General features: G+C 50.8%; 1 protein-coding gene across 8 annotated transcripts in view; it reads right to left on the minus strand.

Moving 5' to 3' along the window:
• SLC39A11 (solute carrier family 39 member 11) overlaps positions 1 to 19,379 on the minus strand; it is a 416,650-nt gene that overhangs the window by 59,089 nt on the left and 338,182 nt on the right. For all 8 annotated transcript variants that reach the window (XM_027080525.1, XM_027080527.1, XM_027080532.1 and 5 more), the window contains one exon: positions 9,690 to 9,759. In XM_027080525.1, coding sequence (XP_026936326.1) covers positions 9,690 to 9,759 — 70 coding nt within the window. The remainder of the gene's footprint in view (positions 1 to 9,689; positions 9,760 to 19,379) is intronic.

Raw genomic sequence — 19,379 nt, forward strand, 5'->3', positions numbered from 1 at the left:
CCTCCCTCCTTGTTCGGGGCATGTAACTTGTGTGGTGACGCGGCGGGGCCTGAGAGTGAGTCCAGGGAACTGGGCGTGGGGGGCGGGGCAAGAGGGAAGCAGCAGCTCGTGCTGTCTGGAGGGGGCTGCCCACTAGAAAACCATCTGCAGAATTCAGGCGGGCCGTCGAGGCCGGGTGCAGAGCAGCCCACTCCCAGCCTGGTCCTGGGTCCCCTGCAGGGTGGAGAAGAGGCTCCAGGTGAGGGTGCGGGATGGACAAATAGCTACATCCACTGAGCAAGCCCAGAGCAAGAGACACCCAGCACGCCAACCCCGTGCTGAGACACGACAGCAAAGTCAGCCTGGGAGGGCCAAGGCGGGGGGGCGGGGACAGAGGGGAGGGTACTAAGGTCTAGTGTCGGGCATGCAGCCCACGACACGGGAGAGCAGACGCAACACCTAGAGACCACGGAGGCCTGGACCCGGACCTCTGGCCTGCGTGCCGGGTCCACACAGACTGTGGAAGCCGCTTCTGAACTCGTTCTCTTTTGGGGGCCGGGGAGAGGTGAGGGGGGACAGGGAGCTCTTGTCCTGGAGCCCGGGCTGGGACAGGGGTGGGCTGGGCATCTCTCTGGAGTGTAGTGTCTGAAACAGGCAGGCCAGGAAGCAAACATCACAGCCGCATCGTGTACAGCCTTCCTACATGCCGGCCCTGTGCCGGGGCTTTGCGCGTATAAACTCAGTTAATTCTCAGAACGACCCGTTGAGGTAGAAACGATTATTATTCTTATTTTGCAGATTAGGAAACAGAGGAACAGGAGGAAAAAAAAAACAAAGCAACGCATCAAAGTCGCACAGCCGGTAAGTGGCAGAGCCGGGGCGTGCAGCCAGGCTGCCTAACTCCGGAATCCAGCCTGCTCCATACTCCCCACCCCCAACCACACACCTACTCAAGAGGGTCTGCAGCAAAGGAAGCTCAGCGGGAAGCGAGACCTGCCTGCCCACTCCCCGCGGGCTCTGTCCCTCAGCCTCTCATGGTGGCCAAAGCACCTCACAGGCCACCAGATGCTCCAGGAAAGGGCTAGGTCCTCAGCCAGAGACCCAGGAACATACCTGGCCCTTCGCCTTACCAGCTCTGAGGCTGTGGACAGAGCACCTCTTGGTGACTCAACTTTCCTGTCCGTAAAATGGGGCAACTCACGGGTCCTTCCCCCACGAGCCTTCTCATGGAAAAGCCAACAAGAGAACGAAGGGCGAGGACAGCACAGAAGGGAGCACACAGCAAGGACCACCTATGGTTGTAACACTCGGCATTCCTGTGGTTTAAGGCCCGAGAGGAAGGGGATCGGCCTGGGAAGGGCTCCTGCTATGATGATGTTTGGCGAATGGAACTTTCAAGGTTAAAATAAACTCTTGGCCCAATCTGGATCCTTTTGTTTTGGCATAGAAGGTCATTTGTTAAACTCCCTTCCTCAAAGAGTTAAATTTAGAGTTACCATACGACCCAGCAATTCCACTGCTTGGTACGTACCCAAGAGAAATGCAAACCTACATCCACACAAAAACCTGTATGCCAGTATTCACCGCAACACTATTTGTAATAGCCAAAATGCTGAAACAACCCAAACCTCCGTCAACTAATGTGGTACGGCCATATGACAGAATATTCTTCAGCCATGAAAAGGCGTTACAACACGGTTGAACCCGGAAAACATTATGCTAAGTGGAAGAAGCCAGACATAAAAGACCACGCATGGTTTGATTCCATTTACATGAAATGCGCTGAACAGGCAAAGCCATAGAGACATAGAAAGTAGACTCGTTCGTGGTTGCCAGGGCCTACGAGGAGGAGGGAGGGGACTGACTGCTCATGGGTGTGGGGCTTCTTTTGGGGGTGACGAGAATGTTCCGGAAGCAGAGAGTGGTGACGGCTGCACAGCTCTGTGGCTGTGCCCTGGGAGAAGCGGGTGGATAGAAGGGGAGGATGCAGGAGGGGGGGATTAAGTCGCTCCCAAGTAGGATGCGGTGCTCAGCTCTTTACCGTCCCGTCTGGAAGCCGCCGGGGTTGACTCTGAGTTTGCTCACAGCTGGGTGACACGCGCCTGCATTCCAGGGCTCCGGGCTCAACGGTGCCATTCGGAGCCAGGTACGAGGCTCCATTCCTGCTGTAGCATCCACCCTGCATGAACGGCGGGGATGGGGAAAGAGAAGGCAGCCTGGAAGCCACCCCTGTGGGCATCCGGCCTTCTGCCCGGAGTCCAAATGGGGTGGGGCTGCATGGATGGTGACAAGGTCGGAGTCGCGAGCTGCCCTCACACAGGCACTGCTCTGCCGCCTCATTCCCCAGAGGGCCACGTCCAATCCTGCAGCCCTAGCCAACAGCCCCGAGTCCCACGGGCGCCCCAGCTCAGAGCTGGGAGAGGGTGCTTCGCGCCTACCGCTTCCGGCTGCCGCCCCTGCCCTCTGGGAACGCGGCTGCGCCACATCACGGGGCCTGGGGAGCGCGGGTCCCGGTCCCCTTCCCCACACCCATCCCCCCAGGGCATCCCCGGGGCCTCCCTGACTGGGTCCTCAGGGCTCCCCGCGTGCGCGCGGGTGCAGCTGCCGGCAGGGGGCGCTCTACACCCTCCCCACGTGTGAGCACCTGCTTTCTTCGCGGCCCTGGGAGCAGAGGACAAGGGTCTGGAGTCGCCTGTGTTCCTTGACTTCTCTCAGCTCACACCGCAAACCCCGTTTTGGGCAAATGAGCATATTTCATGGGTATCCGTGTCAAGACTTACACCCTGATATTACCCTGTCCTATAGCCCCCAGTTCCACACAGCAGCGGGAAAAAAATTAATCAATTAAATGGAGTTTCGTCTCTTCCAGGATCAGATTCTTTCCCAAGCTAAATTGCTCTCTTTTTTGGATAAAACTAGTAATTCAGGAATCAGGAATCAAGATCCCTCCCGAGGCTGTAACTTCCTCTCTCCCCTGCCCCCCTCCCCCACGAGACGGCTTCTGTGTACACGGAAAGATGACAGGGAAGAAAAACACAAAAGAAAATAATAAAAAAGATATCATCCTGGTTTAGAGAAACTGGATTTTCAACATAGATTAAAAGACAGTAGCGGTAAAAAAAAAAAAAAAGACAGTAGTAGAATAAATTGGAGAGTCAAGGTCATCTTTTTGCATTAGCCGATGGGACTTAACGGACTAATTTGTATTGAGAACATAATTACATATTATTATTTCACAAGGTTTTCATGAATTTGAATGGAGCAAGAAAGAGAGAGAGAAGTAAGTTCCTGTCTGGGGTCAGAAAGGACTTTGTTCTATCCTGAGTTTACGAACTAATTTTTGGTGATTAGTACAATTTCTAAGAGAGTGTGAGTGGCAGTGAGAGCAGCTTTCTCTCAACGCCATTACTTTGCAAAATATAAAAGGAGGCATTTCTACATCAGTCTTCACATGCCTGGGGGACACTTTTATTGTCCCACAAAGCCTGGTGGTGGTAGAAACACAGATGCAACCCACCTCTCTCATGTGACACACGTGGAAACTGAAACGTCGGTAGTAAGAGCCAAAGACGCGGGCAGATGGCCAGGTGCGTGTTACCCAGAGTCAAGCTATGACGCCCCACTACCGCACGGTGGCACTGTCTGCCAACCACGGCCTGCCCTCCACCACTGCCAAATGCTCTTAATAATTCAAGGTAAGGCGAGCAGCTGTGTGGGAGGACCAGGAAGAAGAAGTTGCGGGAAGGAGCTGTCAGTAGATGACTCTAGAATTCCAGGCAAGGTGGTTTCACGGGTTCAAGAGAAGGGCTTGTTTGCATACACTAAAATAGATCTGCTCAAGTGCCACCTGCTATTGCAAATAAGCAACAGTGCAAGAACTGACTTCCAGTTCTGCTGACGTGGTGGAAGGGAGGGGTGGTGGGGAGAACAGCACGGGTGTGGCTGGCTGAGTCAGAGTGCGTCCTCACGCTGGGGTTCCACGTCTCAGGCTAGAGACCACTCTCCCGGGAGCCTAGGCTGGGCTTTGGCTCCTGCCTCCCCGCCGAATGGTGAGACCCAGTTCAGCGGGCAGGAGGGGGTCAAGATGGGCAGCCTTGAGGAAGAGACGGTCTCGTCTGGGAACTTGGTCCTGCCACAGGGAGGCCTGGGGACACTGGGAGAGCAGCCTGCTCCTTAAGAGATGCTTGGGCGAACTCTAATGAGAAAGCGCATCTTTTGTTTCCCTAAATCCCCTCCCTCCCCCTGCAACGTTTTTCCCTGAATAAACTTGAGCGGAAGTAGGTGGACGACTTGCACAGGTGGATGCACACACACGGGGCTACGCCCAGAGACGTACCCATCGACTGCTCGTCCTTGTTGCGAAACAAATGGCTGCCTGGCTGACTAGCAGCTGCTGTCTCAAACGAGCGTTGCTATTTCAACAGGCATAACTGGTTTAGAAGCCAGGCAGAAAGATACACCCGACTTTTGCTTTACTCTTTGATCCGAGAGGCAAACACACCCCTTAAAATTTATTTTGATGCCTGCATGTGTAACTCAAAGAGTTATGTTAGGTCCGAATGCAGGCTAAGCTACCAGGCATCCTTTACTAAGTGTCTGGGTGTTGATTAGCAGTGGCTGGTTGGGGCGCTCAGCAGAAAAAAAAAAAAAAAATCCAGCCTGTGCTCTGTGGCTTCTGCGTGGTGCGCCGCGAGGTGTGCGTCCAGCGTCCTCTGCCCGAGCCTGCTCCGGGATGCCTGCGGTGCCTGTCGGTCAGGGTGTGCTCTTGGACTACAGACGCCTCTCCACTTGTGCTTAAGTCAGAGCTTAAGTAGGAAGCAACGCGTGAAGCGAAACGTTGAAGCATAAATCACCTCGCTCTCCCTGCCGGTTTGAATTATGCCTGCGACTGAGTTAAGTGAGAGCGGAGGGCATGCTTCCTCTCCGGAGCACGCGTGCGCTGGATGTAATGACACTTCAGAAGGGAAAAACCGCTGAAGCAGCCAACTCCCCAAGGACAGGAGGTCTGAAGAATTTCTTTGCGGTGAAACCCAAAGAAATTGCTGTGGGACCAGATCAGAAAGAAGCAAGCTGTGTTTCCCTTGAACTACAGGCTGCCCTTGGCTGGCTGAGACTCGTCATGCTTCAGGGGATGCTGAATTCTGAAGGGATCCCCCGACGATGTAGGCTATCTAGCGCAGGAGGAAGGTGGACCAGGTGGAAGAGGGCCGGGGGCAGGGGCACTCCATATACCTGATGAAGTAACAGCATCAGAACACTAGATGGCAGCAGCCGTACACAAATTATATGCTGGGGACCTACCTGTCCTCTTTCCCGGTGTCAGAGCCTTTGACGGGGAACTTGGGCATGGCTGTGTTCCAATAAAATTGCATTCACAGAAGCGTGTGTGGGCCTGATTTGTCCCACACGCCATCATTTGCCGACCCCTCCGCTAAATGATCAGAGAACTCTCTCTGGCTCAGCTAGCTTGGTCCACACGTCCCAGGCATTTGCCAGCTAACTCTTTTCTTTTCCCGAATCCATGCAGACACCCATCCCTCCTTCCCTCTCAGCCCCTTTCAGCTACCTATGTGATTACTTATGTCTCCCGAATTTGAATTCTCCCTCCCACACGACAACGGAATCGGTTGACAAATGTTGCCAGTTTGTTCTGCGCTTAAAATGCTTTCTTCCCACCAATCTCTCTTCATTCCCACCATCATCAACTCATCCCTTATCTTCTTCGCAGCTGCTATAACACGTAGCAGTGGTGTCAATCGCGTCTGTTCAACTGCTGGGTTCTTCGCACGGATCTGTCCACCTCTTCCCCCCAAAAGTATTCCGTTGAGCCAGATTAATGTTTAAGTCTCCTCTTGGGCTTCAACATTGCCGGGCACCGGAACCCACCAAGGCTGTCAGCCTCTTGCTGAAGAACGCACTTTTCCTTTGGCCTCCAGTCTTACTTCCATAAGGCGCCACACGAATCCCATCTCGGTGACATCACGCACCCGCCAGCTCGCAGCACTAACTGACCTCATCACCTCCGCCTCTCCAGCTGGACAGCCGCCACGCTCCTGGTCTAAGGCCACCCGTTCTATGAAGCGCCCCTGAGATGCGGGAAGACCTTGCCCTTCGTCCACTGGTTTCTTAGGTCACTTGGTACGCATCCCTCCCTGTGCTTATCTTATGGCACCTGAGGGTTTCACCGCCCAGTAACCAATTATTTTAGCTATCTCTTTTGCTATTGATTTTCAATTACACTGCACTGAGGTCAGGGTGTGGTCTGAATGGCATTGATCTGGGGGTGATCTGACTTTCTCTGTGGCATAGTACTGTAATCAGTTTTGGGAAACATACACACGTGTGCTTGGAAAGAATGTTTACGTTTTCCTAATTGCTGGGTTGGGGGTCTACATGTGTCCACGATGTACATTTGGTAACGCTTTATGGGTGTCAGACAGGGGCGTGGTGCTCCCCACCATGACTGCAGTTTTGTCGGCTGTGCCCCGCGATGCTGACAATTTTCCTGAGCATTTTGAGGCTGACGTTGCTAGAGGCGTACAGATGCGGGATCGTTCTGTCATCCCGGTACGTCGTTTCTCTTTTCATTAAGTACTGACCTTTATTCTTTCTGTGGCTGTCTGCCTTAAAGTCAGCTTGGTCTGATACTGAAATGGTAATACCTGCTTTTTTTTTTTTTTTTTTTTTGCGGTACGCGGGCCTCTCACCGCTGTGGCCTCTCCCATTGCAGAGCACAGGCTCCGGACACACAGGCTCAGCGGCCATGGCTCACGGGCCCAGCCGCTCCACGGCATGTGGGATCCTCCCGGACCGGGCACGAACCCGCGTCCCCTGCATCGGCAGGCGGACTCCCACCTGCCTTCTTTGGATCAGCACTCACCTTGTGTCTCTTTTCATTCCTCTATCTGCCACCTTTGCATGTTGTGCTTTAGGTGTGCCGCTTGTGAATTACATAGAATTGGAATTCTAAAAAGCAAAACCTCGCTCTTTCAAAAGATGTATTTAATCGTCTGATGACTGTTTTTGTACCCCGCCCCTCAGTATTAGCCTGTTTTCTCCTTTTTTTTCTCCCTCCCTCCCTCCTTTCCCTCCCACGAAACCCCCCTGGTCTGCAGCATGAGCTAAGGGCGGAGAAGGCTTACGAGCCTTGCCTGGGGGCTGTTCTGACTTTTACCATTGAAGATTAAGATCAGAGGAATTTGAAAGGAAGAACCCAAATCACAAACTATATACAGATTTGTAAGTGGGGAAGACAGGCTGAAGGAGAGGGTCTGCATGAGGTCACCCTCTTTCCCTCTCTGTGGCCTGCATGGACATGCTCTCCCCCCACCCCTACTCCTGATACCCCAGACACAGTGGCGATGGGGGCACAGCTCTAAGGGCTCTGCCCACCGGCTGTGACGGGGGTGGGTGGAGTGTAGGGGCATAAAAACCCCCAAGGATGCTTGTTTATCAGAGGGTTTTATGAAGCTGAAAATACCCAGTCCAGTGCCCCGGCCCGATCCCAGCTGGAGAGTCCCGTGGAGGGTTTATATAACTCAGAGAGGATCTGTCTGGTCTAGGAAAGGGGGGAGTTGGGTTGGAAAGGCTTTCGCTCTGCTTTCTTCAGAAACATAAAGATTAGCAGAAAGTGCAGGTGACAGAATAGAGGGACATCGGAGTTGACATCTTGAGGCTGCAGGAGACATGGTGCCAACAGACAGGAAGCCTGGCCCGTGAGCGCAGTGCGTGGGGCTGAGCTGTCACTTGCCGGCACAGACATTTCTGGAGCACGTGCAGCTCCCCGAGCTCTGGGAGGACCTGGCCCTTGGATGCTTCAGGGGTCAGCCCCACGGGGCATGACAAATCACAATCAGCCCTGGATCTTGGTGACATTTCTTACATTCTAAAGGCTTCTCCCCATCCATGGCTCCTGTGATTTTCGCCATAGGCATCTTGTTACTGATGACCCTGGAGTCAGGGCGAGGAAGTGACTTGGGAGTCCGCCAGGCAGGAAGAAGAATTGAGAACACAGAAGATCTCAACCTAGAACTGCGCCAGCCTGCACGTGTGTTTGGGGCTTCATGGAGCAGACACGTCCCTCAACACGAAGCATTAGAATTCAGTGACTACAGCGACACACTGGGGCCCCAGAGCAGCTGAGGGAATCGAGAAAAGGAGGTGATGGGGTGTAAAGAGGCCCCACGCAAGGCTGGGAACGAGGGAAGAGGGGAGAAAGGGATTCCGTGAGGAATTAGTTCCTGGCAGCCGTGATCCGTAGACACAGGGCAGATCGTTAAAGGGACGGTGCCATTGCCTTAGGCGGGTAAAAGGTAGAGTTTGAGATTATACCCGTCAGAAGGCAGTGGATTGAGAAAGGTGTGGTTCGATACAGAAACCAGTGGCCCCTGGACCATCTCTTTGGCCCGAATTATGTTTTCAAAATAACTGTGACTTCCAGCACCTTTTAGACAGCGTGCGTGCTGTCTGTTCGAAGTTCACCTCTGTCCTCGCCACTCCCAACTGTCTCCACCTGCCTGTCTGCACTTATCTGCTACCTCTTAGTTCTCTACAGGCATCTGAGTTTGCTGCCCTTGGACAGAAGGCTCCACCCACCCTCCTTCAGCCTGGAGGCTGTAGTATTCGTGGTTTTGTGGGCACAGGTGGACCAGGTAGCTTATCTCTATGACGACTCTTTATGGTCCCAAGGCTGTAGCCTCATCTAGGCCCTGTAATTCAACAGAGGGAGAGGAAAGGAAGAATCTACAGGCCTGCTGATTGTCTAGGGAAGACGAGGGGAAATAGGAAGCCGAGGATGACAGTGAGTTTGGCTTGGTCGACCGGGTACCAGGTGATGATGGGGTTTTGCATGACAGCAGATGGGGACAATAAGTTCAACTTTGGAGATGCTGGGTGCGGGGATCCTGTGGAACACCCAAGCGGAGACATATGGATGGTGGCCAGACCCGTAAGAATAAGTTCGGGAGAAAAATCTAGGCAGAAGATCAACCTGGGCATCACCAGCAAACGGACGGAAAATAAAGCCATAGGCATGGGGCAGAATCCCCAGAAAGAGTGCACTAAGTGAGAAGAAAGGGTGCCCTAGAGATGGAGCGCTGGGGGACATCAACATTTCAGGACGGGCCGTAGGACACGAACCTGCAGAAGAGCCTGTGAAGAAGCAGATGGAAGGGGGAGGAAACAGGAGAGGCCAGTGGCCAGAAAGAGAAAGCGAGGGCTTCTAAAGGAGAGGGCGGTGAGAAGCGTCAGCTGCTGCCTTCGAGGTGCAGCTGGCCCTCCGGGTCCTGCCATCCCCCCACGGCTGAGTTCGCGGATCCGTGGATACCGAGGGCTGACTGTGGTACTCGAGCATTCGAGGATTTTGGTATCCGCCGGCGGGTCCTGGAACCAGTCCCCCCAGGACACTGTCTTTATCATGTACTTATACATTTAAAGCGTTTGGAGAACAGCATGGGATTATATCCATGGTTGGTTTTCAAAATGGTTACCCATCAGACAGCTCATTGGAAAAACGTGGTGTAGACCTGCTTCTTGAAAGAGTACCTCTCTCAGGTATGAGCTGCCCTGACCTCCTCCTCGCCTCCGCCAGTCAGACCTGGGGGGCTGGGGCTGCTGCACAGTTACGTGCAGACAGCTCACCCGAGGCAACAGGCACTTCCGGGTACCACCGGGTGCAGTGCAACGCTCTAAGGCACTAGGCGTCCGCTTACCTGGCGCTCTCAAAGGTAGCAGATGCCGTCTTTTCTACAGCCCCAAATCCAACTCCAACAGCAAGACCCTCTGAAACAGACATAAAAAAAGTACGATGGGTTAGGAATCATTTTTCTATAATACATGCACGTAGAATCGAAGCTTGCTCAGAAGCCAAAGCCAGCAGACTCCTGCGGGCTGGATGGCCCGACTCGCTTGGTGGGGGAACCCCTGGGACACCATGGAACCAGTTACACACTTCATCACATTGGCAAATCCCCTGGTCTTCTTTGCATACTTTATAGTTACTCAACAGGCTTATACTTAATCAGCTGTTAAGAGCAAGCAGTTTCTTCACGTCTTCAGTAAGAAATCAGAACAACAGTATTTTGATGTGACACAACACAGGTTAAAAGCAGATCTTGCTAAGGGTAATCTCTGAAATGGGTGCACCGCTGTATTTGCAAATGCAAGTAAAAGAGCTCCATAAAAAAATGAGTCTTACATTTTGGGGGCTTCCCTGGTGGCCCAGTGGTTAAGAATCCACCTGCCAATGCAGGGGACACAGGTTCGAGCCCTGGTCCGGGAAGATCCCACATGCCGGGGAGCAACAAAGCCTGTGCACCACAACTACTGAGGCTGCACTCTAGAGCCCGCGAGCCACAACTACTGAGCTCATGTGCCACAACTACTGAAGCCCGCGTGCCTAGAGCCCGTGCTCCTCAACAAGAGAAGCCACCGCAACGAGAAGCCCACGCACCGCAACGAAGAGTAGCCCCCGCGCGCCGCAATGAAGACCCAATGCAGACAAAAATAAATAAATTTATTTTAGAAAAATGGATCTTACATTTTTAAATGTCATTGGATTTTTCCATTATGTGTTGATTTTGCAACTAGAAACTAGAAGTTTTTGAGTCCCAGAGTTCATTTGAATTTGACTGTTTTAATCCTTTTTATTAATTAAAAAATGCTTGCCATTTTTTAAATTAAAATTAAAATGCTTGCCATTTTTTAATTAATAAAACCAAAAAAAAGGTTCATCCCCATCACTACGTCACATAAGATTGCACGAGGCTGCCAGTAACAGATAATCCACAGAACAGTAGCTTCAACCAAGGGTCAGCAGACTATAGCCCAGGGGCCACATCCAGCCCACTGCCTGTTTCTGTATGGCCTGCAACCTAAAAATGATTTTTTAAATTAATTTATTTTATTTATTTATTTTTGGCTGCACTGGGTCTTCATTGCTCTGCACGGGCTTTCTCTAGTTGCGGCGAGCAGGGGATACTCTTCGTTGCGGTGCGCGGGCTTCTCATCGCGGTGGCTTCTCTTGTTGCAGAGCACAGGGTCTAGGCATGTGGGCTCAGTAGTTGTGGTGCACAGGCTTAGCTGCTCTGCGGCATGTGGGATCTTCCCGGGCCAGGGAAGTTATAAGAATGATTCTTAACCACTGTGCCCCCAGGGAAGTTATAAGAATGATTTTTACATTTTTAAATAGTCAAAAAAAAATCAAGGAAAGAATATTTCGTGACACATGAAAATTATATGAATTTCAAAATTTACTGCCCATAAATAAAGTTTTATTGGCACACAGCCATGGTTGTTTGTTGATGGACTGTCTGTGACTCTTTTGTTTGACTCTCTATGTCAGCAGAGAGTAATGAGAGACCAAATGGTCTGAAAACCTAAAATATTTACTATGTGGCCCTTTAAAGAAAGAGTTTGATGACCCCGGACCTAAACACATAGGGTTTTATTAGCTCGTGCAACGAGAAGTCCAAGGTTGATATGGTGGCCCAATGACGTCATCACAGACATTGACGATCCATCCTCAAATGGCAGGGACTCCTACAGTCTGCTCTGAGATGGTGTGACCACAGTGTAGCTTGAAGCTTGGGGACGGACAGATGATCTTCCAAGCCCTGTCCAGTAGGAGTGAGCTTGCCAAGTTCACCAACGCCCTGATCAAATGTGGAAGAGCCGTGCTGGTCTGCATATATCTGATAGAGAGGTAAGAAGGGCTATGAAAAAGAAAGAAGGGAGGGAGGGAGGGAGGAAAGGAAGGAACTGCCCCAGTGGCCTGGGATCAATGGCATAGAAGCACAATGTTAAGACCCCTTTCTGACATCTATGGGGGAGTGCAACCCCAATCCAAATAGGAAAGAGAATAACCAATATTGGTCAGAATCAAGACCAAGGGCTTGGAGCCTGGAGGAACTTCTGTTATGAAGAGGGAAGAGGTCAAAATCTACCGAGTGAGGGCTTCCCTGGTGGCGCAGTGGTTGGGAGTCCACCTGCCGATGCAGGGGACGCGGGTTCGTGCCCCGGTCCGGGAAGATCCCACATGCCGCGGAGCGGCTGCGCCCGTGAGCCATGGCCGCTGAGCCTGCGCATCCGGAGCCTGTGCTCCGCAGCGGGAGAGGCCACAACAGGGAGGGCCCCGCGCACCGCAAAAAAAAAAAAAAAAAAAAAAAGCTAGTCAGAGACTGACCAGGGGTTTCCTGACATCAGAGGGGCAAATCCCTCCCTTTGAAAAACCTTGCTTTTCTAAACCATAAGCAACAGCTGGTGGCTCTTTTGTTAAAGATTTTGCTCTAATCAGTCATTCTAATGTTAATGATAGTGCGGCCCTGAGGACAGGACTTAACACTAACTGGCAAACTAACCCTTTCCAGTTATTTAGCACGCAGCCAGCAGCAGCTGGTTTACTAATATGCTCACAACGGCTCATTAGGTTACCCAACTAATGCAGGAGAGAAAGGGCTCCCCCACAGTGACACAGCATCAAGGGGCAGAACCAGGCTTGACCCTCAGTCCCCACCCCCCGCCCCCCACCACCCCCGGTGGCTGACATGGGCTGTGGTTTTCTCCCAGGTGTGGGCGGCAAGGGCTGGCATCTGAATATCTCTATCCTAAAAGAAGTTGCGCCTCTGCCCAGCCCTGTACCTTGGCCACGCCCACAGCGGGTACCACGCCCTTCCCACCCCCACCCCCCGCCAAACGCACACCACATGGTGCCTTAGGAGGTGGTCAACTCCGTCTCCCCCTGGATTTAGAGTAAAGGGAATGTAATTGTTACCGTCTCTGAAGGTGGAGGGATTACCTGAGAGCGAAACTAATGCGAAACCAAGACAAACGACCCAGGCGGCAAGAACATAATATTAAGGGAATGAAGGCAGACACTGGAGATCAACAGATGGCAGAAGGAACCCGGGGGTGAAAGAGAGCAGAGAAAAAAATGCGACCGGCGTCCACACCCCCAGGTCTTTCAGCAAAAGTGCACATTAGGGAGGTAATGAGGACAAGAATCTAAAGTGGCTGCAATACTGTTAGGAAGCTGGACCTCTTTTCACATCTCCAGCCATTAACTCAGATGCAGACCGAAGGAAAACAAACTTCCAAACCTGGGCTTATAAGCCCCCGGGATGCAGCGTGAGGCAGAGTCCTAAGGGCAAACCTGAGAATAAGCTCTAAAGCTGATTCCTCCAACCCCACACCCCGGCTCCAATCTTCTCGGGGGTTGGAAGGTGGGTGCGGCTGCCTCTCTCCATCCCCCATCCCTCCTGAATCTCCGTCTCTCATCCTCTGGGTGCGGTGGGGATGGGGGCGCATGGGCTTTTTGTTGAGACGGTCCTGGGCTCAAATCCTGGTATATTATTTAAGGTTCTTGTAAAAAGGAAAGAAGGATAATGCTCTGCTTACAGGATGGTGTGTACACAGCAGGGATTCTCACTACTGACATTTTGTTGTGAGAGGTTGGCCTGTACAGCCCAAGATGTTGAACAGCATCCCTGGCATCTACCCACTAGATGCCAGTAACACCTCCTCCCCGCAACTGTCCCCTCCCATCAAGGGGTACTTTTCACAAAAATCTTCAATTATTCTAGAACGCTCTTCGAGTTTACGTAGGTGGTCGGAAAGTGAACTGTTAAAAACTAGTGTCTTAGTCCATCCAGGCTGCTGTAACAAAATACTGTAAACTGGCTTCTGGATGGCTCAGAAACAACAGAAATGTATTTCTCACGGTTCTGGAGGCTACAAGTCCAAGATCAAGATGCTGACAGACTGGGTGTCTAGTGAGAAACTACTTCTTGGTTCTCAGATGGTGCTTTCTCTGTGTGTCCTCACATGCTGGAAGGGGCAAGGGAGCTTTCTCGGGCCTCTTTTTTAAGGGCACTAATCCCCTTCCTGAGGGCTCCACCCTCATGACCTAAACGCTTCCCAAAGGCTCGACCTCCTCATACCATCACTTTGGGGTTAGAATTTCAACATAACGAATTTGGGGGCCCAGATGCAAAACATTCAGGCTATAGCAAATAGTATTTTCTTTTTTTTCAATTGAGGGCTTAGAAGCCCTTAGTTTAAAGCACATGGGGTGGAGCTCACAGGTCTTCTGTAAGAGACTCTCCAGCCTCCCAAAACAGTGACGCCTATGTGATTGCGGCCTTGCCTGACATTCATGGGCATCGGGTTCCATGGGCGGATGGGAAGGAACACCTGTGTGGGGTAGAGAGAAAGGGGGTTATCTTGGTTCAGCTGAAATCCCTGCTGGGGTGGAAATAGGGCAATCTGAGCTGCTGTGGGGACATCCTGCTTCCTCCTGCCTGGCTATGCTCCTCTGCGTGTGGGTCCAGCTGTCAGATGATCTCAGCAAGAGTGGGGCTTCTGCAATGGAACTCAGTGGTCTGACGAGGGCTGAAGCCTGTGGTGTCTCATTTCTCTTGTTCTGGGTAACAACAGCAACGCAGGAAATGAGCAGCGATGTTATGACTTTTTTCCCTATTTAACTGTTGCTTTTTATTTTTTGGAACTATAAAACAGCAATTTCCTATGATCCAACCTAATGAGTTCTGGAAATCTTTTTTTAATATTAAATTTAAGACAGCAGCTAACATCTCGTGGGGGTTTAATAAATATTCAACACAGCCACCAACAATGACGACAACAAACCTCAAAGCTGGAGAGGTGGGGAATTCTCTGGCAGTCCAGTGATTAGGACTCAGAGCTTTCGCTGCCACGGTCCGGGTTCGATCCCTAGTCGGGGAACTAAGATCCCACAGGCCGTGCGGCCAAAAAAAAAAGGTGGAGAAATGATGCGAAACAGGATGGCTTACTCGTTCCCTTCTCCACTGAGTACAAAACAAGAGAAAAACAAGTCAAATTGCAGCCAGAGGGATTTAGGCAAGGGAAAAGGGGAGGGAAGAGGGTTTTGAAACATACGATTAGCTCGTTGAAGGGAGGTTGAGAATATCCCTCCCCTGGGTGGAGAATTGGTCTCTGAAGGTGGTGGCTACTCCCCAGTCAGGGACGGCTGTGATGGGGAGAGAAGGGTGAGGTGAGAATGGAGGGGGTAGCCTCATAATGTCCCTTCTAGCCCTTTAACATTACGTGTGGGACCAGTTCTAGGAGAAAGTCTGAACATCGACTTATTCGTTCCCAGGTCACTCACTGAAAATAGAGAAAAAACCATCTTAGCGTATCTGCTGCTGGACGGGACCATGGTGGCCATGGGGGTGGCCTCAGCAGCCTCCAAGGGTGCCGGGCGAGCTCAGCTTAGATTCCTCCTCTGCTCCTGCCCATCTGGGCACTGTCACTAAGCTGGGAGATGGGTACCAGGCCAGGTGAGGGGGCAGTGTCACATCACATGACAGTAGGGGTCCCCTGGCCATCAAGGGTCAACGTGTCTGGCTTACACACACCAGTGGGGCAGTCCTGCTGCCTCGTTCCCACTCTGATCCCACAGCTTGGCTAAGCCTTCTGGGGAGGCTGGCCCCCAATATGCTCACCCCCCTGCCTGGCCTGTCTCTGGACACAGACTTCTAGCGGGAAGGAAACCCAGGAAGGTGGCAACTCTGATCATATTACACATTAATTAAACAAAATGTTGGTAGAGCCCAGCCAGGTATTGCCACAAAATTCCTATAGGGCCTTTCGAACAGGCCCTCTAGAGAATGGAAGTTATCAACTTAGTGTTATTTTTTTGGAAAAAGTAGTTCGACGCACTCTTCTACCACGGATTACGAACCCTGCTATTCATAGCGGATGAAGTTAAGTGTTGGGAAAGGTGAAAAATGGCGGTGTTCCAGAAGAGTTGAATTGAACTCCAATTCTTAGCAATATCAATAAAGTCACGTCTTGGAGTATATTAAGAGACGTCCATAGTTGAAGATACTCTAACGTGAGTCCCGCTCTAATTAAAATAACTTCCTAATTGATGTTTGCAAGTGCGTGGGTTTGGGGTGTTTTTTGGTTCTGTCCATATTCTACCGTCTGCAGTTAGGCTCCACTTACACAACGATGGACCCAGAAAACCATGCTCCTCCAGTCACTCCAGCCAAAAGCTACTCCCATGGCTTCATTCCCACTTCAGAGTGTCACCGGAAGGAAGCTGTAGTGGGAATTAAGCCAGATACCCCTCCTTGCTGAAATGTCTGGAGCTGACAGCGAGCACGTGCACAAGCACAGCAGATAACCTGGCCTGCCACCCGATTTGTGCAAAGGATGCTCCGCCCCACAAAGGACCGGGATGCCTGGGCAGGGCAAAGGCAGGTGCACCGGGGAGTCAGCTGTCCCCCAGCAGCATGCTGGTATCATCCACTCTGCGCAACAGAATCGAACTGCAAATGATCCTACCCAGAGGATTTATCAGCCCTCAGGAAGTGGACGGCCACTGACCCCTGCTTCTTGTCCCCTGAAGAGGCGCTGCAGCCTGGGTCCGTCCCGGGTCAGGGGGAGCGGCCTTGCTGCAGGGAAGGGCAGCCCAGGGCCAGCTGCCTTGCAGTCACACCTACACCGCTGTCAGTGCACCTGGCTGCACTCTGCCCTGCAAGTGGCGTCCAGGGTGTAACTAACTCCTGGACACGCCTGGATGGGGGACACGTTTGGAGGCGTGGAGGGGTACTTAGCCATGGTTTTTTAATTCCTCTGGACTAGAGAGCCTCAAGAAATTGGGAGGAAAGGATCTGTTAAATCTCTTTGGAGGACTTTTCAACAAAATGAGACTTTGGTAGTTCTTTTAGGATGATGAATAATCCCCATTATCATGCCCCATAGTTGACTCCCACCGAAGCATCTCCAGAAGCCAGGCAAGGGAGAGATTCTGACGTCTCAGATGATCACTGCTGTGTTTCGGTGCATCGAAGGCAGACTGTGTAGCACAATGATGTAGCTAATGGGGGCAGTGGGGGGAGGGGAGGGGTACTTGTATTCTTACAGGGAAGTTAACTCAGGAGGAAATTAACGCTCAGCCCTGCACACCCCAGTTCTGGGACTGCCAGGTGCCAGGTGGGGGCCCCACGTGGTCCGGATCAGGAGGCGTGGACCTGTCCGCACAGCTATGGCTCCTCACGCACAGGATGCAAAGCTCAGAAGCTCTCATTGTTGTGGCTCTCCCCATCTTGTAGACAAAGCTGACCTACAGGAGGAGACAGTGTCGCGGGCATGCTGACAACAAGAAAACTGGCCCAGAGGTGTTCGTATCTATGTTTCATCCATCCCTGAAGCCCGAAGCCCGGCTGCACCTCCATCCTTCCTTCGTGTGTCTGAGATGCACCCACAACCTTTACGACGCCCCACTTTTCTCCTAAACCACTCTGAGTTCTCGCTTTGCAATCTGTAGCACAAGGACTCAACAATTCAGCCAAACTCTGTCCTAGGCTTTCTGGGTTCATCATCTGACTTAAACCTGTCCAGACCTTACAAAACTGATACTATTTGTATTTTCCAGAAAAGGAAAGTGGGGTTCAGAGTGGTCAAGCAACATGCCCAAAGCCACACAGCTTGTAAGATGCTCAGCCCACGTGTTCCTTCTGGTTCAGAGCACATCACACTGACTTCTGGTTTAATTGATCATTATGACTCCTTCCTGCTCAGGACCCAAAGGACTGGGCACTGAGTCGGTGTCAGCAAGAGGGTCCACTTGGGTGCCACCACTCCAAATATTCGTCAAATAGCCATTAGGTGTTGTGTAGGATACGAAACGTGTGAGACGTGGTTCCCATCTTTAAGGGATTCACGATCTAGATATTCTTTTAGAGTCACAAAATTAGAAACGTATTTCTCTGCTCAAAACGTTTAGAAAGAGCGATCTGGAGAACAATGTTGAAATATCAGAAAAGCTGGAGTCTGGGGACAGAAGGGAGGCGGGGGACGGGCTGGCAGAGATTGCCATATTCAGGCATAGGGTGAGAACCAGGTTCGAGTGGGCGGATCAGCCTCAGAGCGTTGCCAGGCGCTGGCGAGCCTCGGTGAGTCCCCAGGCACGAGGGGAAATTGCAGGGATGGCTGAAGGGGTGCCGAGATGAAGTCTAGGAAACTGGCATAAACGCGTTAACTCAAAGGGGAGGTTTGCAAAGGGCACTGACTGGGCAGAAAAGGATGAATATGGTTTTTGATATGTTGAGTTCAAAGTAAAAAGACATTGAATGCAAATGCTCTAGGTGACTCCAAACGTACAACAGGTTGGGGATGAGAGGTATGAATTCAGGGAACCATCTGCAGTTCTAGCTAACAAGTGTCGAGGCTCCGCCTGGGCTCTTTACTGAACCGTTTAATTTGTCCTTTCAACAGCCCTATGAGATTGGTACCATTGTTCGTCCTGTCAGAGATGGGGAAACTGGTCTCCACACCCCTGGGCTCTGCTCTCTCCGGCTTTCCTTTACTGCTTTCCAGGAAACCCTCATTAGTACTAGTACTATCTCAAATGCTACTACTTCCATGAACTTGAAGACCATTTTCCAGTTTTACTTTGTCAAAGACTTTAGGCACATAAAAAGGCCTCATTTCACACTCTTATTTGGAAACTAAAAGGTGGTTGTTTTCCATTACACTGCTTTTTAATCACGGCGATATCCTTACACATGGAAAAAAATTCAAAATGCTCAAGAGAGTCTAAAGTAATACATTTCCCTATCTCCACTTCCCCACCCCTAGTTCTACTGCCAAAAGGTAAAGTACTTTTTTTAACAACTCCGATTTTCCATTCTCTGATGGGTATCACTTTAAATACCATGAATACGTTGGTTTAATTTATCACAGTCTTGGTTTAGTCTGTTGACAGCATGACGGGTTCTTCCTTATCGACCTTACTCTGTTGAGTCTTCCTTATAAATGCTGAGGAATACAGAGCACATGCTTCCGACCTCTGCTTCCTTTCTGCCTTTATCAAAGTTAGAGCGTTCGATATTGTTCTGTAAATAACATTTCATTTATGATTTATTCTCAGGCCAATTCAAAAAAAATGCAGTCCTAATAAAAATTGAATTTACAATATTGGTGCTAACATATTATCCTTTATATAATCCGGTTGCTATGTGAAGGGAAGGAAAAACAATCCTAAGGCTTTAAACTCTTCCCATTTGAAGAAGATGGTCCCGAGAGTCAAGGCCCGGTGGAGTCCTTCTTGATTCTTTTTGGCATTCTTTCCATCTTCGAGGTCTTTTTTTTTTTTTTGAAAGGAGAAATAGATAAATTTACTTTTATTTTTTTTTTGAATTTTTGAATTTTATTTATTTTTTATACAACAGGTTCTTATTAGTTATCTATTTTATACATATTAGTGTATATATGTCAATCCCAATCTCCCAATTCATCCCACCACACCTTCTAGTTCTTAATTAGATACCATCTTCCTTCCTTCCTTCTCCCTCCCTCTTTCTTTCTCTCCCTTCCTTCCTTCCTTCTCCCTCCCTCCCTCTTTCTTTCTCTCCCTT

This window comes from Aethalodelphis obliquidens, unplaced genomic scaffold (assembly GCF_003676395.1).
Source record: "Aethalodelphis obliquidens isolate GAN/ISIS:26980383/991018 unplaced genomic scaffold, ASM367639v1 scaffold44, whole genome shotgun sequence".
NCBI lineage: Eukaryota > Metazoa > Chordata > Mammalia > Artiodactyla > Delphinidae > Aethalodelphis > Aethalodelphis obliquidens.